Here is a 22,581-nt window from a genome sequence, read left to right on the forward strand (position 1 = left end):
TAGCCACTAACCAAGAAACAACTTCATCAGATGACAGTCTGATAACATATTTATTGTATAGCATATGTTTTGTTAGAAAAATGTGCATATTTCAGGTATAAATCATAGTTTACCATTGCAGCCACCATCACAACTCTCACCAAAGCGACTAGAATAACTACAGAGACCATCGTGTATTACCTAATTACTCATCATAAAACATTTCTTAAAAATACACAGCGTACAGCAGATGAAAGACACAGATCTTGTGAATCCAGCCAATATTTCAGATTTTCTAAGTGTTTTACAGCGAAAACACAATATAGCGTTATATTAGCTTACCACAGTAGCAAACATCACAACAGCATTGATTCAAGGCAAAAATAGCGATAACGTATAAACCACCAAAATATATTAATTTTTTCACTAACCTTCTCAGAATTCTTCAGATGACAGTCCTATAACATCATATTACACAATGCATATAGAGTTTGTTCGAAAATGTGCATATTTAGCGCCACAAATCGTGGTTATACAATGAGAAAAGTAGCAAAGCTGCCCAGAAAATGTCAGGAGAAATCTTTGAAGAGGCACCTATTCTAATCAGTAACTATTCCAAAACTTGACTAAAAAATACAAGTTGGACAGCAATTGAAAGACAAATTAGTTCTTAATGCAATCGCTGGGTTACATTTTTAAAATTAACGTTACTGCGCAATACAGCGTGCGCTAAAGCGAGACCGCACCATAATTCATGGCGGAATTATTATTTGACATTTGTCAACATAAGTACGAATTAACAGCATAAAGACTGCTTACTATTAGCTGAGCTTCCATCAGAATCTTGGGCAAGGTGTCCTTTCTCCAGAACAATCGTCTTTGGGTTGAAAGATGTCCTCTTGTCCTGTCGAAATAGCCGCTAACGTTAGCCACCCACTGGAGTGGTGTCCAACTCGTGAAAGCGCATGACAAAGAAATCCCAGAAAATCGCAATAAACTGCTATAAACTGCTATAAGTCGGTTTAAATTAACTACCTTATGATGTCTTTAACAACTATAACGAATAAAAACATGACCGGAGATATAGAACTGCTAAAACGAAAGCTTTGCAGGAGGCCATAGTGATGTCCCTGATGCGCCAGGTGCACCGTTGAAAAGGACGGTACTTCCGTTCCACGGTCTTATATAGGGTCCCAGATTGCGCAATCGACTCCATTCAAATTCTCACCGCTTACTGACATCTAGAGGAAGGCGTATGCAGTGCATGTAGCCCGATGGCTTACATGGGGACTTATAAACTGACCTCAGAACAGGGACCTCGATTTCTGAAATCTCACTCCCTGACAGGAAATGTGCTGCAGAATGAGTTCTGTTTCACTCAGAGAAATAATTCAAACGGTTTTAGAAACTAGAGCGTGTTTTCTATCCAATAGTAATAATAATATGCATATTGTACGAGAAAGAATTGAGTACGAGGCAGTTTAATTTGGGAACTCATTTTTACAAAGTCGAAATGGCGCCCCCATAGGCTCAAGAAGTTAAGGACATATTCAATCAATCCTTATCCCAGTCTGCTGTTCCCACATGCTTCAAGAGGGCCACCATTGTTCCTGTTCCCAAGAAAGCTAAGGTAACTGAGCTAAACGACTACCGCCCCGTAGCACTCACTTCCGTCATCATGAAGTGCTTTGAGAGACTAGTCAAGGACCATGTCACCTGCACCCTACCTGACACCCTAGACCCAGTCCAATTTGCTTACCGACCCAATAGGTCCACAGACGACGCAATCGCAACCACACTGCACACTGCCCTAACCCATCTGGACAAGAGGAATACCTATGTGAGAATGCTGTTCATCGACTACAGCTCAGCATTTAACACCATAGTACCCTCCAAACTCGTCATCAAGCTCGAGACCCTGGGTCTCGACTCCGCCCTGTGCAACTGGGTCCTGGACTTCCTGACGGGCCGCCCCCAGGTGGTGAGGGTAGGTAACAACATCTCCACCCCGCTGATCCTCAACACTGGGGCCCCACAAGGGTGCGTTCTGAGCCCTCTCCTGTACTCCCTGTTCACCCACGACTGCGTGGCCATGCACGCCTCCAACTCAATCATCACGTTTGCGGACGACACTACAGTGGTAGGCTTGATTACCAACAACGACGAGACGGCCTACAGGGAGGAGGTGAGGGCCCTCGGAGTGTGGTGTCAGGAAAATAACCTCACACTCAACGTCAACAAAACAAAGGAGATGATTGTGGACTTCAGGAAACAGCAGAGGGAGCACCCCCCTATCCACATCGACGGGACAGTAGTGGAGAAGGTGTTCCTCGGTGTACACATCACGGACAAACTGAATTGGTCCATCCACACAGACAGCGTTGTGAAGAAGGCGCAGCAGCGCCTCTTCAACCTCAGGAGGCTGAAGAAATTCAGCTTGTCACCAAAAGCACTCACAAACTTCTACAGATGCACAATCGAGAGCATCCTGTCGGGCTGTATCACCGCCTGGTACGTCAACTGCTCCGCCCACAACCGTAAGGTTCTCCAGAGGGTAGTGAGGTCTGCACAACGCATCACCGGGGGCAAACTACCTGCCCTCCAGGACACCTACACCACCCGATGTCACAGGAAGGCCATAAAGATCATCAAGGACAACAACCACCCGACCCACTGCCTGTTCACCCCGCTATCATCCAGAAGGCGAGGTCAGTACAGGTGCATCAAAGCAGGGACCGAGAGACTGAAAAACAGCTTCTATCTCAAGGCCATCAGACTGTTAAACAGCCACCACTAACATTTAGTGGCCGCTGCCAACATACTGACTCAACTCCAGCCACTTTAATAATGGGAATTGATGGAAATTATGTAAAAATGTATCACTAGCCACTTTAAACAATGCCACTTAATATAATGTTTACATACCCTACATTACTCATCTCATATGTATATGTATATACTGTACTGTATATCATCTACTGCATCTTGCCATCTTTATGTAATACATGTATCACTAGCCACTTTAAACTATGCCACTTTATGTTTACATACCCTACATTACTCATCTCATATGTATAGACTGTACACTATACCATCTACTGCATCTTGCCTATGCCGTTCTGTACCATCACTCATTCATATATCTTTATGTACATATTCTTTATCCCTTTACACTTGCGTGTATAAGGTAGTAGTTGTGGAATTGTTAGGTTAGATTACTTGTTGGTTATTACTGCATTTTCGGAACTAGAAGCACAAGCATTTCGCTACACTCGCATTAACATCTGCTAACCATGTGTATGTGACAAATAAATTTGATTTGATTTGACAGCCTATAGGGAGGAGGTCAGAGACCTGGCCGTGTGGTGCAAGGACAACAACCTCTCCCTCATCGTGATCAAGACAAAGGAGATGATTGTGGACTACAGGAAAAGGAGGACTGACACACGCCCATTCTCATCGACGGGGCTGTAGTGGAGCAGGTTGTAGTGGAGCAGGTTGTAGTGGAGCAAGTTCCTTGGTGTCCACATCACCAACAAACTAACATGGTCCAAGCACACCATGACAGTCGTGAAGAGGGCACGACAAAACCTATCCCCCCTCAGGAGACTGAAAAGATTTGGCATGGGTCCTCAGATCCTCAAAAGGTTTTACAGCTACACCATCGAGAGCATCCTGACGGGTTGAATCACTGTCTGGTATGGCAACTGCTCGGCCTTCGACCGCAAGGCACAGTACATCTCCTGGGCTAAGCTTCCTGCCATCCAGGACCTCTATACCAGGCAGTGTCAAAGGAAGGCCCTAAAAATTGTCAAAGAGTCCAGCCACCCTAGTCATAGACTATTCTCTCACTTCTGCACCGCAAGCAGTACCAGAGCGCCAAGTCTAGGACCAAGAGGCTTCTAAACAGCTTCTACCCCCAAGACATAAGACTCCTGAACAGCTAATCAAATGGCTACCCAGACTATTTGCATTGCCCCCCCCCCCCCCCCCCCCCCCCCCCCCCCCCCATCCCCCTACGCTGCTGCTACTCTCTGTTATTATCTATGCATAGCCACTTTAATAACCCTACCTCCATGTACATAATTACCTCAATTACCTCGACACCGGTGCCCCTGCACATAGACACATTGACTCTGAACCAGTACCCCCTGTATATAGCCCCACTATTGTTATTTACTGCTGCTCCTTAATTATTTGCATTTCTTATCTCTTGCTTTTTTTGTTGGTATTTTCTTAAAACTGCATTGTTAGTTAAGGGCTTGTAAGTAAGCATTTCACTGTTTGAACTGAAACCTGTTATATATGTGACAAATAACATTTTGATTTGATTTGATTTGAAATCATGACAACCTGGCTGCAAAGCATGTAACTGTCCCCAGAAATGTGATTCACACGTTTGCCTAATCTTCCACTGTTATTAGGTCTACAACTAGGACATTAAACACTTAATTAGAATAGCCTATTTGGGAAATATTCTTAATAACTTTAACTTTTCTTAATGCTTTTGATGGGCTATTTTAATTAGTAGGATTTGGCTTTGGCCGTTTGGTTCGGAACAGCAAGGAGGAGGGATGCATGCATCATTGTCACACACGATGAAGTCGGGGAGGGGACTATTTATCTGTTTCCGTCTGTTAGTACGTTAGTGCGTTTATCACACGTGATATCTCAAAACAGCACGGGCCCGATATTGACAAAACTTGGGTGAATGATGCATCTTGCCATAGAGATCCGGAATTTACTAAATTACACTGATTGGCCAGATGGGGTCACTATAACAACAGAATGAAAATGCTAACTTTGAAAGGTCACGCCCCTCATCCCATTTGACCCTTAGTCATGGAATTCGGTACATAGGTCCCTCTCCTCACAAGGAAGAAATTTGACTAGGGAACCATAAGGTCCACCATGACAGATTTTCCGCCATTTAGAATTTTGTGAAAAATGATACTCTTCTGGCACTGAATGACTGATCTGCATGAAACTGTATATGTGGCATCTATGGACAATGGTCTCTCAACGTAATATTTTCCAGACTAGTACCAAAAACAACATGGCCACTATTGACCAATAAACATTCATGTGGGTGTGGCCTTTCACATAAATGCATATAAATCAGTCAAGGATATTTGTATTGTAACAAAAATGTGTACACATATTGCAAACAGTGTGAAGACTTAATATATGCAAGAACATTCATATTGACCACACGGTGGTGCTATAACAGGCACGTTTATATCTTTTGAACTGTTTGAACTGAAATTTGACACACATGCTCAGGGATATGAGTCTAGTTAACCCATGCAATATCTCAGACACCACTGGCCCTGCATCATTCGTGGGGAACGACATGTTTACTGTTGCCTTCTTTCTTTTAGACTAAGCTTCACTCAACTGTAAGATTTGTTCAAACTACTCGTTAGATTTTTCTATATTGCTATTGTTTGTTAGAATTAACTCATTATTACCTTAGGCTTGTCATGTTTTTAGGTTATTCAGAAACAACTTAAAACTTTCGGAGGACTCTGTTAAATAAATTAATTGTTTGATCATGAAGTAGCAGGGCGGGATGAGGCGGGAGAAAGCCAGCATGCATAAAAACAGAAGTTATGTTCATATCAAATGAAGAGAAAAGAGAAAATGTGGATTTTTAAATAATTAGATTGCTGTCAATCATCTTCGATATTTGTTACTATTGTAATATTGCCCAACCATATGATGGAGCAGCATCTCTCCTTAGGTTGAGTGCAGTCCTCTCTGGTGGACTTACAGCAAGCTCCACCACCCATACAGTGTTTCAGACCTTTCCTTCCCATACATAGAGCCTGCTATACATTTACATTTTACATTTTAGTCATTTAGCAGACGCTCTTATCCAGAGCGACTTACAGTAGAGCGCATACATTTTTTATTACATTTTACATACTAAGACAAGGATATCCCTACCGGCCAAACCCTCCCTAACCCGGACGACGCTATGCCAATTGTGCGTCGCCCCACGGACCTCCCGGTTGCGGCCGGCTGCGACAGAGCCTGGGCGCGAACCCAGCCCAGCCTGGGCGCGAACCCAGAGACTCTGGTGGCGCAGCTAGCACTGCGATGCAGTGCCCTAGACCACTGCGCCACCCGGGAGAGTCATATAGAAGGCCTGCAGGCAGATGCAGTGTAAATGTCAATCTTACAGAAAGTACATGTGTGTGAATGTGTTCAGAAATTGTGTCTTTACAGTGTGTGGGTGAAGGCACATAAATGTACGTACCACAGGGGGCTGGTGAGGGGAGGTAACAATAGTAACAAACACATGAATGGTTTGAAACCATTCCATAAATTCCATTCCAGTGATTATTATGAGCCCGTTCTCCCAACCTGCCTGTGGTACGTACAGTATGGAAGGGAGAGAGTGTGGGTGTTAGACAGCATGCACGTACAGTATGAGATTGGATATGTGCGTGTGTGATTCGTGTCAGAGGGGGTACAGACAGTCTAATCTCCCCACACCTTTCTTCTCTCAGACTATCTCAGACTTCCATTTTTTCACTGTCTTTCTGCTGAGGGGTCAGAGTTCAGTCTGGTGATAAGGGAATTGAAATCACAGTATCTTTCTCCTCGACTTCTCTCACTATCTGGCTCCGCGACAAGAGTGATCAGTCTCTTCTATCTGTGCCTGAGCGGTAGAGCCTGGGTCTGGCTGATGTGGCCTGACAGAAGTCATCTCTCTCTGTGTATCGCTGTACCGACTCTGATACAGAGGGGACCTCTATGGCCCAGCTCTCTTCTCACCAGCTCCCACTGGAGACACAGACAAAGATGACCTCTCTCCATATATCACTACCTGTCTCTCCATGCTGCAGAGCTCAGCTTAATAATATGCTGCAGTGCCTGCTGTTGATGCTATACTGCGACTCCACATAACACACCCCATTCAGCTATGGTTTTGGCCAATGAAACGACATGCTTTAGTTGGTTAATGAATGCCGAGGTCTATCAGTACATTATGGTGTGTCATAATGAATGCCAATGGGAAGCTCTGCATGCCACCCAATTAACATTAACTGGGCTCATACACACACCGGCTGTTTCCACATTGGCCACTGATAACAAAGCATCTAACACATAGACCACCGAGAGAGAGAGAGAGAGAGCGAGAGAGAGAGAAAGCAGGCTTATCATGAATAATCATATCTGGGATGCGTCAGGTTGAATGTCTAGATCCCTCCTCAGGTCCACTGAGTGAACCCAGTCAGTTCAGTTATCTGGTCTATTGTCAGAGCCCTGTCTGTATGCCCCTGGCCTCACAGCTGGCCTTAGAGAGGCAGAGAGAGGGGGAGAGAGAGAAAGTAGTGAGACAGAAAAGAGGACAGATGGAGAGATTACATACCCAAAGGGAGAGTGATGGATGGAGGAACGAGGTGAGATAGAGAGATTTGGAGAGAAAATTAGGAGATGAGGAAAAGAGATTGTGATTGTAAGTCAGGGATGCCTGGAGATTGAGAGATAAAGATAGAGAGAGAGTGAATGAATGAGTGATAGAGAAGGAGAAAAACTGAGAGAGAAGGGCAATGGAAGCGGGTGAGCGAATAGAGAGAGAGAGTGATGAGGGAGAGAGTTAGTGGCTGCTTGGTATGATCAGGCCTGCAGGCGTCTTTTGCTCAACACTCTCAATGGCTCCATTGTGCGTTGAATTACAGATGGGACATCCTCCTCCCTTTCTCCCTCCTCTCTCCCTCCATTCTCTGGCTCCCCTCCTGCCAAACACTGCCGTGGGCACGGAACTCAGCCGTAAAACCAGACCAGCCCACAATCCCCCTCTGAACCCAGGATAGGCATCTATTTAACAGTTGAAAGTTATTTTATTCCTCCAGAAGACTGGCTGTTAAAAGTGCACCATTATGCCTCCCATTCTCAATGGAGGAGTAAATTATTCATGTATTACCAATGGTATAAATGAGATATACAGTGTGAGCTCCCAACAGGAGTCCCTGGGAAGCTCCTGGCTGTAGCGGGGGATGCTAGATTAACGGTGGGGGAGACACAGACACACCAACACAAACCAACACCAACACATGTCGATATTAGCAGCAGCAGCAGCAGCAGCAGTTTTACCACCATCAACAAGCACAGATACCATTAACGTTTAAGGTAGAGGAATGTGGAGTCTGGATAGAACTGTACGTCTGCGGTGTAAAGGTTTTAGAACATTATGGATGAGATTGTGTCTGTTATATACTGTACCACCCCTGGCTGGGAAACTAGCACCACTATCATCATGCGAGGGGTGTTCGTTAAGTCTCCATTTAGTGTGCTGCAGACCTATGAAAAAGTATGTGGTCAAGGTCCCCCCGAGTGGCGCAGCGGGCCAAGGCACTGCATCGCAGTGCATGAGGCGTCACTACAGACCCGGGTTTGATCCCAGGCTGTGTCACAACAGGCCGTTACCTGGAGTCCCATAGGACGGCGCACAGCGTTGTCTGGGTTAGGGGAGGGTTTGGGCGCGAGGGCTTTACTTGGCTCATCGCGCTCTAGCGACTCCTTGTGGCATGCCGGGCCAGGCTAACTTCAGTCGTCAGTTGAGCGGTGTTTCCTCCGACACATTGGTGCGGCTTGCTTCCAGGTTAAGTAGCCGGATGTTAAGAAGGGTGGTTTAGCGTGTCATGTTTCGGAGGACACATTACTCGACCTTCGCCTCTCCCGAGTCGGTTGGGGAGTTGCATCGATGAGACTGGATCGCAATTTGATTGAAGTATGAGGTACTAATTCATTTTATCTAATTCATTTTATATACTTTTAACTAACTGGTTACCCCAATCATCTGTGATGCCAGCTAGCTAGTGTTCATATGGATGTCACAGTGACATGCCAATTAGCTAACGTTACTGCACCCCCGTAAGCAAGGCGACAAGGCAAGCAAATGACCAGTGCACCGGTGTGCTTGCCGACGTGGGATGCTTCCCACTGGGCAGCTGTATCACTGTGTCGCCAGCAGTAGCTAGTAACGTGGCCAATTGTTTCCCTCCCAAGATTGTATTGTCCCACAACGGTGCACTGATGTCCCGCAGCGGTGTGGGAAATAGCTAGTGTAGCCAATATCAGGGGATGACAATCACAGCAAGCACATGCATACAACGCATACAACACATACAAGTAACAGTACACTCATCATCAGTACTTTCATCAAAAATAAACAATTGTCCTGAAACTGAAACTGTACAATTATTTTGTATGTGAAACTAACAGTAAAATCCGACAACGACTCTGACTCATCATCTGGCTACAAAACCTAAGTCCAAATTATTGTGGTAGTTTAATGGTAAACTCGTCCATAGCTGTACACCACATAGTCACAACCGACAAGAGCTAGTGTATACTCACAGAATAGGGAGAGCAGGACTAGAGATACCGTATGCTCACAGAACAGGGAGAGCAGGACTAGAGATACCGTATGCTCACAGAACAGGGAGAGCAGGACTAGAGATACCGTATGCTCACAGAACAGGGAGAGCAGGACTAGAGATACCGTATACTCACAGAATAGGGAGAGCAGGACTAGAGATACCGTATGCTCACAGAACAGGGAGAGCAGGACTAGAGATACCGTATACTCACAGAATAGGGAGAGCAGGACTAGAGATACCGTATGCTCACAGAACAGGGAGAGCAGGACTAGAGATACCGTATGCTCACAGAACAGGGAGAGCAGGACTAGAGATACCGTATACTCACAGAACAGGGAGAGCAGGACTAGAGATACCGTATGCTCACAGAACAGGGAGAGCAGGACTAGAGATACCGTATGCTCACAGAACAGGGAGAGCAGGACTAGAGATACCGTATACTCACAGAATAGGGAGAGCAGGACTAGAGATACCGTATGCTCACAGAACAGGGAGAGCAGGACTAGAGATACCGTATACTCACAGAATAGGGAGAGCAGGACTAGAGATACCGTATGCTCACAGAACAGGGAGAGCAGGACTAGAGATACCGTATACTCACAGAATAGGGAGAGCAGGACTAGAGATACCGTATACTCACAGAATAGGGAGAGCAGGACTAGAGATACCGTATACTCACAGAATAGGGAGAGCAGGACTAGAGCCAGCAGCATCATCAGGTTGGAGCATACAGAGCCAGCACTGCTGCAGTCCATTCTGTTCTTCTTACAGGTGCACACTTGGACCTTGATCTCGGTGCTGTTGGAGAGTGGAGGCAGGCCAGAGTCTGTCACCACCAGAGGTAACTGGTAGTTGGCCCTCTTCATACTCTGTAGCAGCATGATCTGGGCATGTGTGTCTGAAATAGAGACCAGGCAATGAGGTTAACTGACAAGATAATTATGTTGATATACTTACATGCTGGAGCATGTGCCACACTGTACAATCATGACAGTTAATTAAACAGACAAATGAATAGAGATGCATAAACAGCACACATGCACGCAACAGGGATGGGGTCAATTTGAGTAATTGAAAAAATGGTATCTCAGTAAACTGAAAAGTAGAAGCTATTTAATTCACACACACACACACACACACACACACACACACACACACACACACACACACACACACACACACACACACACACACACACACACACACACACACACACACACACACACACACACACACACACACACACAGCAGGCTAACAGAAGTAAACACACATAGGTCATGGCCAGGATCATTCTAGCTAGAATGCTGTATATCCATTTCTCGTCAACTTATCTCTTTGTGCTCCCTATCTATCCCAGCAGAGTTGATTGAAGAGCATTTCCCCCTGTCACCCACATGCAATGCTTTTGCACAGGCTTTAGCCTCTGTCAGTCAGTCCTTCAATCAGAGGAGCAGCAGGTCCGGCAGACATGATGCAAATCCTAAATCAATGTCTGTGTTCCATGTCTGCCACTCCTCTCCTCCACAGCCATGCTATCCCACTGAGGCCACCCATAGAAACTGACATTACGGAGACATATAGTAGAGAACAGTAGGCCTACTGTCTAACGCCTGTACCCAGAGACACACACACACAGAAATAACCAAAGAAGCACCTTCAAAGGATGTATGGCAGACCCCCCCATGTTTCTAATGACAAGCCTTCTCACATGATATGGGAGAGGAGACCGTATGAAATAGCCCTATAATTCCCCACTTTACCCATCACAAAACATGGGCTGGTACTGCTAAAATGTACTGTATCAGTCTAGGGGGTGTACTGTAGGTTACAGTCTGAACTCACTGTTGACCCTGGAGACCTTCCACGTCTTCTCCAGCCCTGGCTGCTTCCCCAGCTCGATCTTAAAGGGCCCAGCGTTGGGGTGGATGTCCCTGTCCCTTCCCCCCACGATCACCACACTGTCCTTGGTGTCTTCACACACCCGTACCACAGATGGGTGCACGTAGGGAGCATTGTCATTGTAGTCCTCCAGGTGGATGACCAGAGTGCCAGTACCAGAGGCTGGGCGACTACCTGTGAGGAGGACACAATACACACCTGTTAGAAAAACATCAACAACACAGCTCTCTCTGTTACAAACACGAGGCACTGTTCTGAGTACTGTAGCTATACACATTTCTTTGATGGCTTGGGACATTTCCATTTCAGATTTACAAAGTATCCGTTTCTTTCCACTTCAATCCAGGGTTGATTCAGGCGGCTCCAAGGTCTCCAGATACTAGCTATGTGATAAACTTCTCTCTTTCCTTTAACTCTGAGCTTCAATCAACTTAATAGAGAACTGTACAAAACAAACTGTGTGTCATTTCCAGATCAAAGGAACATGAATCACTTGGATCATGGTTGAGAGAGATGTGGCTTGGCAGAGCAGGTCCCTGTGTTGTGTAGATGAGATTACTCTTTATTGAATGACGCAGAGAGACAGCACGACTGCGTGCGGTATGAGTCAGGCATGGCTGTGCTGTATGAGTCCGGCATGGCTGTGCGGTATAAGTCAGGCATGGCTGTGTGGTATGAGTCAGGCATGGCTGTGTGGTATGAGTCAGGCATGGCTGTGTGGTATGAGTCAGGCATGACTGTGTGGTATGAGTCAGGCATGGCTGTGTGGTATGAGTCAGGCATGGCTGTGTGGTATGAGTCAGGCATGGCTGTGTGGTATGAGTCAGGCATGGCTGTGTGGTATGAGTCAGGCATGACTGTGTGGTATGAGTCAGGCATGGCTGTGCTGTATGAGTCAGGCATGGCTGTGCTGTATGAGTCAGGCATGACTGTGTGGTATGAGTCAGGCATGGCTGTGCGGTATGAGTCAGGCATGGCTGTGCTGTATGATTCAGGCATGACTGTGTGGTATGAGTCAGGCATGGCTGTGCTGTATGAGTCAGGCATGACTGTGTGGTATGAGTCAGGCATGGCTGTGCGGTATGAGTCAGGCATGGCTGTGTGGTATGAGTCAGGCATGGCTGTGTGGTATGAGTCAGGCATGGCTGTGTGGTATGAGTCAGGCATGGCTGTGCGGTATGAGTCAGGCATGACTGTGCTGTATGAGTCAGGCATGACTGTGTGGTATGAGTCAGGCATGGCTGTGCTGTATGAGTCAGGCATGGCTGTGCTGTATGAGTCAGGCATGACTGTGCTGTATGAGTCAGGCATGGCTGTGCTGTATGAGTCAGGCATGGCTGTGCTGTATGATTCAGGCATGGCTATGTGGTATTTTGTCTGCCTCACAAAATGGCACCTTATTCTCATATAGTGCACTGCTGTTGTACTAGGGCTCTATATAGGGAATAGGGTGTCATTTGGGGTGCAAGCTTTCTGTTGCTTAGAGATTAGAGGGGATTGAAAAGCAGCTTCATTCAAAATAGCCCTGGAGGTCACTGGCAATTACCCACACATGGCAAAATCAGCAATTAGAGAATCATCTCACCACAATGCGCTTTCCAGGAACCTGGAAGAGTTTGAGTGGAGGGGAGGTGAACGTGTCAAGATGCATGTGTCATAAATGTCAAACTGTTCAAACGAGAGCCGGTTTAATTTTCATTGCTGTGTTATTAGGGAGGTGGCGCTTTGAGTGGGGGCATTTTCCTCTAGTGAAAGATTAAAACGGAGAGAGATAATCCTTATGACTCTCCGTAAACCTAAAAACAAAATCAACCTATAAAGTTGATTTTGCTATAAACATCCCAGCAGGTCTAGGCCTATCACCTCAGACTGGAGACACACAAACCCATACACAACATCAATGTGTGGTATCAAATGGTAACAAAACACTTCCAGACAAAACCTTGTTATGCGATTGAGAATGGATATATAGCTCTGTCTGCACATCAACAATTAATTCAACAACAATCCCATATTCAAGGACAATATAATTTTAACACCAGAAAACACACTCTTTACCATCTGTCACAACACGAACAAGAGCATTACGGGTGCAGAACTGAAGTACCGGTAACCAGATTAAAGCCAACAGAGCAGTGTTGTGTTGTGATAACAGCAAAACAGTTGCTATAGCTCACACTGGGACAAAGAAAAGGCTCCTGGATATGGAGATGCACTGCTGATGAGACACAATCAGGCTCAACAGCTGCTCAATCTGAACTAAACAAACACGAGCATACAGATGGAACAAATGTGGAAATGAATTATGATTTGTGCTCTAAAGGGGAAAGATCTTTGGTAATTTGTTGAACTTTTTCTCATTGTTAATGTGTTTATAGCAGGTGGGTGTTAGTGTTAGATCAGGAGAAATAGATCACTTTCATGGATGATTACTTTCATAGATTACTTGTAAGCATTTGGGTGTGGTTCATCTAACAGAGTTCAGTTTAGGGCCTTGAAGAGTTAAGTTTCAGTAACAGATACAGCACGTTGCTGTAGCAGCCTCTTGATTTTGATTTAAAGGGTGCGATTAGAATTTTTTGTTTTGATGAAGATGGAGATTGTTGGGGACAAGGGCCTGTGATTATCTGTATTTATTTCAACACATCAACACTATAGAGACTGTTTTCTTCTCCCCATGTGTCCCAGCAAAAACAGATGTCGCAGGAAACATGTAAATTCTGCCCATTTATAGTGAGACAAGCAGACGCTGTGCTTGGCTAGAGTTTAATGAAGCCGTTTGTCTTCTGTTGGCATCTAAAATGCATATTCCCTCATATAATCACTCTTTCTCCCTCTTTCCCTCCTCGTCATCTTCATTATCATCACATCCACATCAACATGTCTCAGCACAAACTGAGCTCATCTTTTGTCCTCTACTTCACTCTGCTATGTCACATAGATGAAGTTAAACTCATATGTGTGTTGAGAGGCATTAAATCATTATCCAGTGTACAGTTTGTTTGCATTCAAGCTTATCTCGCATTCATTAATAGGCAATTTGGTCACACTTCAGCATTACATTAAAGGAATTAATGCTACAACAGAGTAACAATAAAACCTATTTTCCCTCCATATAGGCGACACGCAATATTGTTGGCAGTAAAAGTTGACTGAGAGTTTAAATGAATCTTTGTAACCATTGACATTTGGTGTTTACTTTCTACTGACTGATTGTCATCTTTTTACTTCCACCAAACAACGACTCAGACAGATCAATCTTCATTATGACACATCATTATACAGAGATTGTACATCAAACCAGTAAGTTAGGAATATTACTGCCAAAAGTTTCTATGCAGTACTTGCCTAAGGATACTGCTAATACTTCATAGCAGCTTGTATAATTTCCCTGTATAATTTACCATTAAATATTATACTGTGCAATATAGGGCCAAGTGGTTATCCCTGAGTGTTTTTCCTAGCAATGCAATACAATTATTGTATTTACAGAAATTAATATTGACCTGTGATACTCTACAAGTCTGAGTGCTGATGTGTAATTGATGTGCATAACTTTAAATAGCACTTTGTTACGATATGCAATAACCAGAAAGGTTCCTTTTGAGACAGGCAAAGAGAGAAAGAGAGCGAGAAAGAGAGAACGAGATAGGGGGGGTCGGGGTGCAAGGAGAGAGAGCAGTCATCATGAATAATCTGTTCTGGGATGTGAGTGAACCCAGTCAGTTCAGTTATCTGGTCTATTGTCAGTGCCCTGTCTGTACGCCCCTGGCCTTGCAGCTCTACTATTCTCCTGTAGCAGCCCAGAGATGAGGAGTAGACAGGGAGCTGGTGAGATGGGGATTGATTGACTTGTGGAGCTGGGATGGGAAGCTAATCCTCTGCTGCAGGCTGTGAGGAGAAATGCGCCCTTCTTCTTTCTCTTCCCCAGACCTTGTCTGGAGGCTAACACACTTCCTTGTTTCTCTCTTTCCCATCTCTGGGAAGGAAATGAGGGACAGGGCTGTGTTGAGACCGGCAGCAGTTTGACATGGATTTAGTGGAGCTTCTCCCTGGCACACAATGTGATGGGCATACGATCTATAATCTAGTTCTGCTGCACATTTAATCTGGGAAACAGGCTTTGTAGAGCAGTACGTACTTAAGATTGGTAAGAAAAACAACATCACATTGGCTGAAATGAAATGGAATATTCCGGTGCTCAGTCAAAGGAGTTTTATTTATTATGTGAGAGGGTTACTGTTGTGGGCTACTAAGAGCAACATATGATTTTGCTCTCTTCTTAATAACCTCTCCGAACACATAGGCCTGTCTGTGGTGAATAGGGCCCTACTCACATTCCACTAGAAGCTGAATTTTTGTGGACATTAAGACCTCGCAGCAGTCTTACCTGGCTAGCTGCTGCTTCTTTTCATTATAACACCCATTAACTGTAGGAATTATTTAAAATACCAGCAATGGGTGGGTGGGGGGGGGGGGGGGGGGGCCCTTGGCTGGAAATGCTTATTATTGTGATTATTATTGTGATTATAGTCTACTAAAGCAGCTGATAAAGAAAAATAATCACAAGGTGGATGAGAAATAGCATTGCCAGAAAATGTCACAACATATCACACTCTCCCATGCAGCCAAGGAAACTAATTCACAGATGCAAAGCAAAGGGGAAATAGAGATTATTAGAAAAGAGAGGAGGGGAGAGGAGAGAAGGAGAAGAGAGGTGGCAGAGGAAGAAAAGAATAAGCAAAGGCACGAAGGAGTAGGATGTCAGGAGCAAGAAGGGCAGATTTGAGAATGGAGAGATACAGTGCATTCGGAAACTATTCAGACCCCTTGACTTGTTCCACATTTTGTTACGTTACAGCCTTATTCTAAAATAGAGTAAATACCTTTTTTTGCTCATCAATCTACACACAATTTCCCACAATGACAAAGAAAAAACAGGTTTTAAGAAATGTTGGCAAATTTATAAAATGAAAAAAGAGAAATAGCTTTTTTACATAAGTATACAGACCCTTTGCTATGGGACTCAAAATTGAGCTCAGGTGCATCCTGTTTCCATTGATCATCCTTGAGATGGTCCTACAAATTGATTGGAGTCCACCTGTGGTCAATTCAATTGATTGGACAGGATTTGGAAAGGCACACACCTGTCTATATAAGGTCCCACTGTTGACAGTGCATGTCAGAGCAAAAACCAAGCCATGAGGTAAAAGCAATTGTCCATAGAGCTCCGAAACAGGATTGTGTCGACGCACAGATCTGGGGAAGGGTATCAAAAAAATTCTGCAGCATTGAAGGTCCCCAAGAACACAGTGGCCTCCATCATTCTTAAATGAAAGAAGTTTGAAACCACCAAGACTCTTCCTAGAGTTGGCTGCCAGGACAAACTGAGCAATCGGGGGTGAAGGGCCTTGGTCAGGGAGGTGAGCAAGAACCTGATGGCAGCCCGCTTGGAGTTTGCCAAAAGTCACCTAAAGACTCTCAGACCATGAGAAACAAGATTCTCTGTGATGAAACCGAGATTGAACTCTTTGGTCTGAATGCCAAGCATCACGTCTGGAGGAAACCTGGCACCATCCCTACGGTGAAGCATGGTGGTGGCAGCATCATGCTGTGGGGATGATTTTCAGCGGCAGGGACTGGGAGACTAGTCAGGATCGAGTAAAATATGAACAGAGAAAAGTACAAAGATCCTTGATGAAAACACTGCTCTGGAGCGCTCAGGACCTCAGACTGGGGCGAAGGTTCACCATCCAACAGGACAACAAACCTAAGCACACAGCCAAGACAATGCAGGAGTGGCTTCGGGACAAGTCTCTGAATGTCCTTGAGTGGCACAGCCAGAGCCCGGACATGAATCCGATCTATTATCTCTGGAGAGACCTGAAAATAGCTGTGCAGCAACGCTCCCCATCCAACCTGACAGAGCTTATGAGGATCTGCAGAGAAGGATGGGAGATACTCAAGGCTGTAATTGCTTCCGAATGTGCTTTAACAAAGTAAAGGGGCTGAATACTTATGTAAATATGATATCATATGCAAACATTTCTAATAACCAGTTTTTGCTTTGTCATTATGGGGTATTTTTTTTATGATCAATTTTAGAATAAGGCTGTAACGTAACAGAATGTGGAAAAATCAAGGGGTCTGAATACTTTCCAAATGCACTATACACCCTGAGAGAGAGGTGTGAGTGGAGAATGTCAGGTGGATACGCACGCAGGTAAAAGGAGAATGAAAACACAAAATGAGAGAGAAGTGGATGAGAGGCAATTAAACAATCTATTTTGAGAATGATAACACATGCAAAAAGGGTACTTATACACCATTATATCCCCTCTTCACACAGCCAGAAGGTAGAGAATGAGCTGTATAGAGTGGTCTTGTTTAGTCTCCCTAGAGAAGGCCCTTCACTCACTAAATCACACACACATCCCTCTCTCTCTCTTACTCTCTCTCTAGTGGATGATGTGAAAGACTATAGCTTCATGCTAATCTGATTGGCTGATCATTGCTGTAAATAAGCCCAGCCACAGCCAATTTAGCAATGGGAGGGTGTTATTAAGAAGGATGACTTCAGGGAGACAACTGAGGAGGGCAGGTGCACTGCTAGTTTGACAAATTAGTTTCAAAAGCGACTTCTGGTTGTCATTTCATTCTATCAAGCTACTGGAATGGCTACTGACAAGACTAAAAAACAGCGAGTGAGGTATGAAAGCATACTATTCACTCGACTTCAAGCAAGCTCAACCATCATGGTGTTATTATAACATGGTACAATGGCATGAGCCACAGTACTTACTGTAAATACAATTTAAGTAATGGATACCTAATTTGTGACTGGTTACAGGATCACAGGCATTTGGTGCTAGTTCCTGCTTCACAGGAGAGCTGTTCGAAGAAATTATCATTATTATAATTATTGTTTGCAAAAACATGTATGTGATCTTTTAATATTAATACATTCTAATTACGAGCCAAGGAGAAAGCACAGAGGTCATCCATGCCTATTTACTCTGTTCCATCTGACTGCGTAATCCACTGTCTCATCAGCCCAGCCAGGCAATGTATAAACTTGATCTCCACTATAAAAAGCATCTAGACATTATCTCACATTTCTTTTAGACTAACATTTAGTTTTCAACAGAGGAGATTTGTATAAACCTTGCTGTCTGTCTCTCTGACAATCGCAACATTGTTTCAATATTCAAATTAGATATCCAGCTGTCCCATAGTAATGAACGTGTCGGGAGGAGACAGACAGGCAGGCAGCTTTTCTCAGCCAGTCGAAATCATGAATCACCTGGCATCATTTTTATGGAGATATACAAAGAAATGTCAATTGAAAAAAGGCCAAACGAAATGAAGTGCAGCTAGTTTGCAGTCTTTCCAACTTCAGCTTGAAGTAATTGTGTTAGCTGTGTTGTTGACTAGCTTCTCTGAACAACAATGTCCTGACGAGAAAGCACATTTTCTATGCCAGGCGAAATCGCACCTCATTAGCTCATTGTTATGGACGTGTCCAAATAAATGTCACAATAAAACATTTTAACACAAGTTAAAATGTATCTACTGTTGTTATTCTGGCCTCACTGTTTGACGTGACCGTAAGTTAGCCATTGATGGCTAACTAGCAAGCAATGAAACAGCCAGTATGGCAATGGAACATTTAGAACGAACGACTGTGTCGTGTCCATAGATACAGAACAAAAAGACTGAATGACTGGGTCGCGTCTCTGGCAACTGAACCGATAGAACGAACGACCAGCCGGCTTAGGTAGCAACCCTAGATTTGTGTCAGGACTATAGCTTGTGGAAGGATGAAATAGTATGAATAAATTAATCAAAATAAAGTTTTTAATGAAAATATGTCAATCATTATTTTAACATGTTGGTAACCTGTTGTGTAAACACTGGCCCGAAGCCAGTGTTTGGAGGATATATTGGCACGGTTTGTCAGCCCGAGATGAATATATCCTCCAAACACTGGCTTCTCTGGCATTATCACTTAAATGGATATCTCAAAGTTCAAGGGGGATGTTGAGGTTACCATACATAAAGTGTTCAACACAGTGTATCTCTGGTGATTTCAACATAGCAGGAAACTGATCCGTCGTTAATATCAGTGGTCTTTCTAACTAGGGGGCTTGTTGGAACCTACCATGGCAGAGACAAACCATTAAACTGTAGCCTGCCGGCCTGTCGGCCATGCCTCCCTCTAAGAACAAAGCAGCTGATTGGTCTCCCATTTCCGTCTAATGAGAGACAAACTAGGAGGACGAGTCAGTCACCCCACTTTACCAAAACCCTGGCTGGCAGCTTTCATCACTAACGCCCACGGCAATGCCACAGCTTTGTGCTGTCTCTGAAATGGCCTTAAAACCAAAGGCAAAAAAGAAACAATTAAGGCCGTTTTCTCCTCACAGTGACAGGTGATGCATCTGTAAGGTGCTACACTTGTATTTCTGTAGGTTCTTATACAATTTCAATTCAATTTAAAAAAGTGGTTCAAAAGCTCAGTGAAACACCTAGGGATAAACAGTACAGCACACCTCAACTTATCAGAATCTCGTTAATTGTCCTACAAGAGGAAAATCTATACTATACTACACTACAACATACAGTATATACACACAGCCTCCATTCAACGACTATAGTCACATCTTCACCATGGCAAACTACTTTCACCATGGACACTACACTCTTAGAAAAAAGGGTACCAAAAGTGTTATTTGGCTGTCCCCACAGGAGAACATTTTTGGTTCCAGGTAGAACCCTTTTTGGTTCTAGGTGAAATCTTTTGGGTCCCAATTCGTAGGCGATCGGATAAACCCCCATTGCCTTCCATTCTGCTAGAAAACGTGCAATCTTTGGAGAGTAAAATCGATGACCTACGAAGAAGATTAAACTACCAACGGGTCCCACAACTTACTGGGGAAAGGGTCTACATCGAACCCAGTGGGGTTCTACCTGGAACCAAAAAGATTTCTTCGAAGTGTTCTCCTTTGGGGACAGCAGAAGAAACGTTAAAGGTTCTAGATAGCACCTTTTTTTCTAAGAGTGTAGACAGATTTGTAACAACAACAACAAACAAGGCAAACTTTTCTCTCTTGCCAATTTAAAAGTGTCCTTTAATCACAGACATGGGAACATCTGAAGGACGACTGCTTTTCTTCTCTAAGGGCTCTCTCTCGCTCTGGCGAGGATGAAAACAACTTGTTTGGTCAGAAAGCGGGAGAGAGAGTGGGAGGGAGAGAGAGGAGAGAGAGAGAGGGTGAGAGAGCGTCAAGGTTAATGAGACAGAGAGGCGAGACAGGAGAAAACAGAAGGCGAGGCAACGGCAGGCTGTGATCTCCTCCGCTTCCCCGACCATATCCCATTACAGCGCCATTATCCGGGGCCGGACGCCGGCTCCTCTTCCCTGTCCCCTCCCCATCCTCCCCTGTGCGGCCCGCTTTGAAGCCCTGGGTCATAATTGATTGGCTGTGTAGAAACACATGTCTGCTACGTAGTTAACCTCTTCACCCGCAGCTCTCCTCTTCATAAAGGGACAGCTCTGACTGAAACACAGAGGATGCAATCAAAAGCAGCACTCAGTACACTCGGAGGGAGGAGGTAACCTGGCTCATCCTCCCATCTCTCTCTTTTGGACGGGAGCCTGTGCTCTGCAGATCTGGCTGCTGGAAGGACCTGAGACAGAGTATTTTGGTGTTCGTTATTGAGGGGAAGCTGAGGCCTTTTAAACACCCTTAATTGTGCAACCAGCCAGCTAGCCTGGAGCTGATCTAACCTATTCAGAATGCTTCAATCTGTTAAAAGCACAGTCAGTCCCAAATCCCAAATTAGCTGGGCATTGATTCGTCAATAATTGAATCACAGCCCTCAGTGAGTTCTACATTAAGCAGTAAAAGCCTAGCCAGACACAGATCTATAGAATGTAGATCTGTAATCTGTCAGACTAAGGCATTGTCAGTGGTGACTGATCTAGAATGAAGCCCCAGATGCAGTGCAGTGGGCTGACATGATGAGTCACGCTGCTATCCCCATGGAGCCCATCTCCATGTAATCCGCTAGTTAACGTTAATCCATCTCAATATCTCTCTCTGCCTGATTCACCACAGACTGACTACCTTGAGGTGTGGAGCAGAGTTAGCTCTAAATCATTGTATCAGAACAGTTCTGAGCGCTGGAAATTACTCAGGCCATTACAGGGACAAAAGTCTCATCTCAGCATTTAGCATAGCAATGAAGCAGGACAAGCAGAGCAGCAGTAATCTGAAGTACTGTAAGGATAGTAGAGGCCTACAGTAAGTGGAGGGACAGAGCACTGCTTTTCTTTCCAAGTGAAGAAGGGGGATGGAATTGTTCTTCTTTGAGTTAAAGAGTGCAGACAGTGCAGCAGATGATTGACAGGTCCTCTGTTCACCCAATGAGCAGTCATTGAAGCTTATCAGGCCTCTATGGAGCTGTGCACTAGAGCTGAGAGACAAAACACATAGACACCATGCTCGCTGCTCCGTCTTAGATTTTCAATTACACTAGAATGGAAGCCAGTTTGCTCTGATGAATACCGAGGCATCACCCTGCCGAAATATGTGTGGATAATATCCCTGGGTGGGCGAGTGGTGCAGCATTCTGAGCGGGCCCTCCCTCTAAATAGCGTCTGTATTGAGGTCGCCTCACCGTATGTCAGTGTTCAAAACAAACAGTGCTCTGCTCCCTCATGCATACATAAAGAGCTGCTGATATGAGGCACGGTGGCGGTTGGCGGCCGGCGCAGGGCTTTGATAATGTATTCATCACTCTAAATGACAAGTGCAGCCCACCAGGAGAGTGTTTAACATTTAAATAAAGAGCAGTGAAAACAGCCATTCAACAACATGCAGGACAGACATTGGCTGCACATTAAATAGCAGCACTGACACTGCAAATCACCTCGGACTAAGCCCTTAAGTAGAGCATTCTCATAAACATGTGCGTTTTGGTAGGTTTTAATATCTCAAATAGTGGTAGGGGGTTTTGGGAGTGAGGCCATTATGATGCCCAATATTGGATAAGCAGATAGGATTCAGGCCAAAACCTTGGAAATTCAGAGTCGCAAAAGCATATACAGTACAAACAAGGGTATATACAGTTGAAGTCAGAAGTTTACATACACCTTAGCCACCAAAAACACCAAACTCAGTTTTACACAATTCCTGACATTTAAAATTCCCTGTCTTAGCTCAGTTAGGATCCTCACTTTATTTTAATAATGTCAAAATAATAGTAGAGAATTATTTATTTCAGCTTCTATTTCTTTCATCA

The 22,581-nt window shown here is 44.5% G+C and overlaps 1 protein-coding gene across 2 annotated transcripts in view; it reads right to left on the reverse strand.

Moving 5' to 3' along the window:
• The window catches only part of cdh13 (cadherin 13, H-cadherin (heart)), a 568,028-nt gene that overhangs the window by 63,060 nt on the left and 482,387 nt on the right, over positions 1–22,581 (reverse strand). For both annotated transcript variants that reach the window (XM_039017434.1, XM_039017433.1), the window contains exons 13-14: positions 11,218–11,448; positions 10,054–10,272 (exon numbers count right to left, since the gene is read on the reverse strand). In XM_039017434.1, coding sequence (XP_038873362.1) covers positions 10,054–10,272; positions 11,218–11,448 — 450 coding nt within the window. The remainder of the gene's footprint in view (positions 1–10,053; positions 10,273–11,217; positions 11,449–22,581) is intronic.

This window comes from Salvelinus namaycush, chromosome 21 (genome assembly GCF_016432855.1).
Source record: "Salvelinus namaycush isolate Seneca chromosome 21, SaNama_1.0, whole genome shotgun sequence".
In the NCBI taxonomy this organism is placed as follows: domain Eukaryota; kingdom Metazoa; phylum Chordata; class Actinopteri; order Salmoniformes; family Salmonidae; genus Salvelinus; species Salvelinus namaycush.